This window comes from Atta colombica, unplaced genomic scaffold (genome assembly GCF_001594045.1).
Source record: "Atta colombica isolate Treedump-2 unplaced genomic scaffold, Acol1.0 scaffold134, whole genome shotgun sequence".
NCBI classification, from domain to species: domain Eukaryota; kingdom Metazoa; phylum Arthropoda; class Insecta; order Hymenoptera; family Formicidae; genus Atta; species Atta colombica.
Genome location: NW_017259222.1, coordinates 583,752 through 587,811, shown reverse-complemented (window position 1 = coordinate 587,811; position 4,060 = coordinate 583,752). Strand labels below are relative to the sequence as shown.

Sequence of the window (4,060 nt, the reverse complement as noted above, 5' to 3'; positions counted from 1 at the left end):
GTTGCTTTTTCGTTTTCTGCTTTTCAGGTTAAATATGAACGCGCCTTTACGTCGCGCTAAAAAAAGCTCGATTTACATAGCATGAAGAACGCGGATCGCAGAAGGTCGATTCTGTATTTTCAATCAAGGTGAAAATTACAAAAATGAGCAAATTTACTAGGCATTGACCAATTAAATTATCCATATTCTAGTAAATTCGCTCACTTTTGTAATTTTCACCTCGTTTCAAGATACAGAATTGATCCCCAGGTCGCAACAAACATACACCTGCGGCCCACGTTCTGTATGCCATGTAAATCGGGCTTAAGAGTGCGTGAGAAATTAAAACAAACGATTAAAAAAAGTGCTTATAAGCGTGAATGGCAGTGAATGCTCACTGCAGCGTGTGAACATGAGCGTTCAAAGCGAACGCACTCAATGCTCGGTCACCGTGACGGAACGTCGGTCGGAGACGCCGGAATATTGGCTGCAAGAGGACGCCGCGAGCGTCGAAAGGCTGATGTGCGCGGAACGTTTACAAGCGCCGCAGTATGCCATCGTACATCGCGCGGTGTGGTGACGTTCTTTTGCGCTGTCGCGAATGTAACGGGACGGGATTACGTGCTCGCGCGGTATCGCCTCCGTGATCTCTTGCCGCCACAACGGGGAATTATGTTGACTTGGAGAAATGGGTAATTTGGCGACGCTGCTAGTGAAGTTCGGTGCCGCGTTCCTCCTCGCCTGTCACGCGGATTACACCTTGGCTCAGGACAACGCATCGGGTAAGAGTTCGATTGTAAGAAGAGACTCCGCGTCCTCATGTCTCGTGCGACACAATACCGCGTCGCAGGCACACGTGGGATTGTGTGTACACTGAAAAAAAATATAGTCAATTTTAATAAATATTTAGTTGAATACTGCCAACTAAATATTTATTAAATATAAAGATATATTTGTTTGATACAAGGAATGTTCATTTGATTTAACAATCATTTTTTTTATTGAACAAATATTTACTTACTGTAAGTAAATGTTTAGTTGGCAGTATTGAACTAAATATTTATTAAAATTAACTTATATTTTTTTCTCAGTGTACATACACACACTTCGACGTTTTGTTTGTTAATTATCCACCCAGCAAACGAGAATAGATTGAAATGGATTCAGAAATACGGATTCATGAATGTTAAAATGAATCCTTTTCAATCCTGAATGCATTTTTATTCATTTATAAGTATTGTATAGAACATATCTCTATGCCTTTCAATATTAGCATTTTCTGCACATCGTGCACATCGTAAATACTATTCAATTCAGAATTGTGAACAGGAAGTACAGTTTTTTTAATTTTTAGTTAAATTCAAAAATAATATCAGCAATTTCTGTGCAATGTGAATACTGCTCATTACCATATTCTCAATATGAAATAATTTTTCAATCTAATTTTTCGTTTTAATTCAACTAAATTCAAAAAAGTTGTAACGTAAAAATAATTGAGCTATGTTCTTTTGTTTCTCTTTGATTCAAAGTAAAATGAATGATTGATGTGAACACTCGCTAAGTCGAACACAGTCCGAATATTAGGTTAATCACGGCATACGATATCAGCCAAGCGAGATTTGATTATCCGACATTTACCCATAGTAATGTAAATTGTTTATACTTTATTATATCTGTTAAATGATGATATTTTTATTATATCTAATTTTATTACTAATTTAGCTGGTTGTAATTGAAATAAAGAATGAATAACACATTCATCAATTAAAGAAATGGTGTAGCGTATAATATAGAAGATTCATAATCCAAAGATCCCAAGTTCGAATCCCACTTTAGTGCCCACTTTGTTATACCAATAACAGTAGTTAATTTCAGATATAATTATTATAAATGTCTTAGGGATAAAATTTGTAATCCTTAAATATGAATGTTTTTTTATTTTAAATATTAAAGTAGTATCGAATCCAATCCATTCAATCCATTTTCATGGATTTAAAGTACGCGTTAAAAACATTTAAATCCATTTAAATCCATTCTTGTTTGCTGAATCTAATAGATCATGTATAAATATATATAGAATTACAATCGATAGGAACATCACAATTTAAATTGTGAAATAGAAGTTTATGCGTTACTAATAACTTGCCGGTACAAATTTGGCGGTCGCAGCACAAAAAGAAGGCAAGGAAGCGGAGGAATGAATCGAATGATGTAATAAAGGGAGTATTTTTTTAAATACTCCATGCACGTGTGCAGACATAAACTCATAAAAAATCATTATTAATTCTTTGAAATTAATAATTTTGTCCTATATTTTCGACTTACTTTCTCATGTAAAATATACATATATCTGTACCTCTCGATTACACCATCAATAATAAATCGTCTTACATACATCATGCAAGATATTACATTTTCATTGTTCGTAAACGATTACAAAGCGATTACGTAGAGATGCATGCGCATACTCGGCGAAAAACGCGTTTACATATTTATACACGCGCGTCGATGTATAACAATACTGTGCGTGTAAAGAAGAATGTCGTCGATCTTCAGTGTGCGCGATTTGAAAACTGCCCATTTCAAATGTTATAACGACTTTTCAACTGTGTAAAATGTTCGTTTCTATCTTGTCCTATTTAAATACGCCGGAATATGTGTTTTATTTGCAAGCTTACCTACCGAGAGTCAATGGGTTGTCCGGAAAGTTTGTGCTGACTAACCTATATAATTTAATAAATGTATATTAAAATTTAAATTTTCTGCGTTTCAATTTTCTTTCAACATCGGCACACCGATGTGAACCTGGCGCTCAACTTTATCAAAAATAAAAATTAATACTGCAGGCCGTTTGTACTTCGTTTGTACTTGTTTGTACCGATCATTATTTCGTTTGTACCTTAAACAGTTAAACAAAAAGTGAAAAATAAAAAATGGCCAGCGCGCAACTTTAAAATTTTTTAATTCATTTATGCTATTCGAAAGAGAATCATTTGTACCCGTTTGTACCTCTCTTATTTTCGTTTGTACCTCAAAGGATTCGGAGATACAGCGCGTTTCAGTTTTTGCGCAACTCCTACATATCAAATTTAGCGAATTTTAAAGATATCGAAATGGGACCAACGGCATTCGAAAGAGAATCATTTGTACCCGTTTGTACCTCTATTACTTTCGTTTGTACCTCAAAGGGTTCGGAAATACAGCGCGTTTCAGTTTTTGCGCAACTCCTATATAGTATCTCCGAACCCTTTGAAGTACAAACGAAAGTAATAGAGGTACAAACGATTCTCTTTCGAATGCCATTGGTCCCATTTCGTTATCTTTAAAAATGACCGACTTACTCTCTTGACGCATTTATGAAATTTTGAAATCGCTGTATCTTCGAATCCTTTGAGGTACAAACGAAAATAATAGAGATACAAACGGGTACAAATGATTCTCTTTCGAATGCCGTTGGTCCCATTTCGATATCTTTAAAATTCGCTAAATTTGCTATGTAGGGGTTGCGCAAAAACTGAAACGCGCTGTATCTCCGAATCTTTTGAGGTACAAACGAAAATAAGAGAGGTACAAACGATTCTCTTTCGAATGGCATAAATGAAATTAAAAAATTTTAAAGTTACGCGCTGGCCATTTTTTATTTTTCACTTTTTGTTTAACTGTTTGAGATACAAACGAAATAATGATCGGTACAAACAAGTACAAACGAAGTACAAACGGCCTGCAGAATTAATTTTGATAAAGTTGAGCGCCAGGTTTACATCGGTCATCGGCACTTTCCGGACAACTCAATAGATATAAAACGAAGGATCAGTTAAGTATTTATATTCATTAAACATTATTAATGATTTTTTTCCATATTCGTATGTGCGTTTAGTATACTTTTTCAAATTTTGCTTGAATGCTCAGTAAGTTTTCTTGAAAATTTCTGTGATATACGATAAGATACGCTATTTCGGAGCAAGACGTCTGGAACGTATCTAAAGGGTTCATTAAAGTTGCAAACGGATTAAATTACTAAGTATGCTTTATTAGCGAACTTTGATACTATAATTTTAAGTTTACTATATATATATATATA

General features: G+C 34.6%; 1 protein-coding gene across 1 annotated transcript in view; it reads left to right on the top strand.

The window, feature by feature from the left end:
* The first annotated feature begins 433 nt into the window (after positions 1–433).
* The window catches only part of LOC108684384, a 25,800-nt gene continuing 22,173 nt past the window's right edge, over positions 434–4,060 (top strand). Inside the window, exon 1 of the mRNA XM_018188665.1 lies at positions 434–761. Coding sequence (XP_018044154.1) covers positions 668–761 — 94 coding nt within the window. The 5' untranslated portion in view covers positions 434–667. The remainder of the gene's footprint in view (positions 762–4,060) is intronic.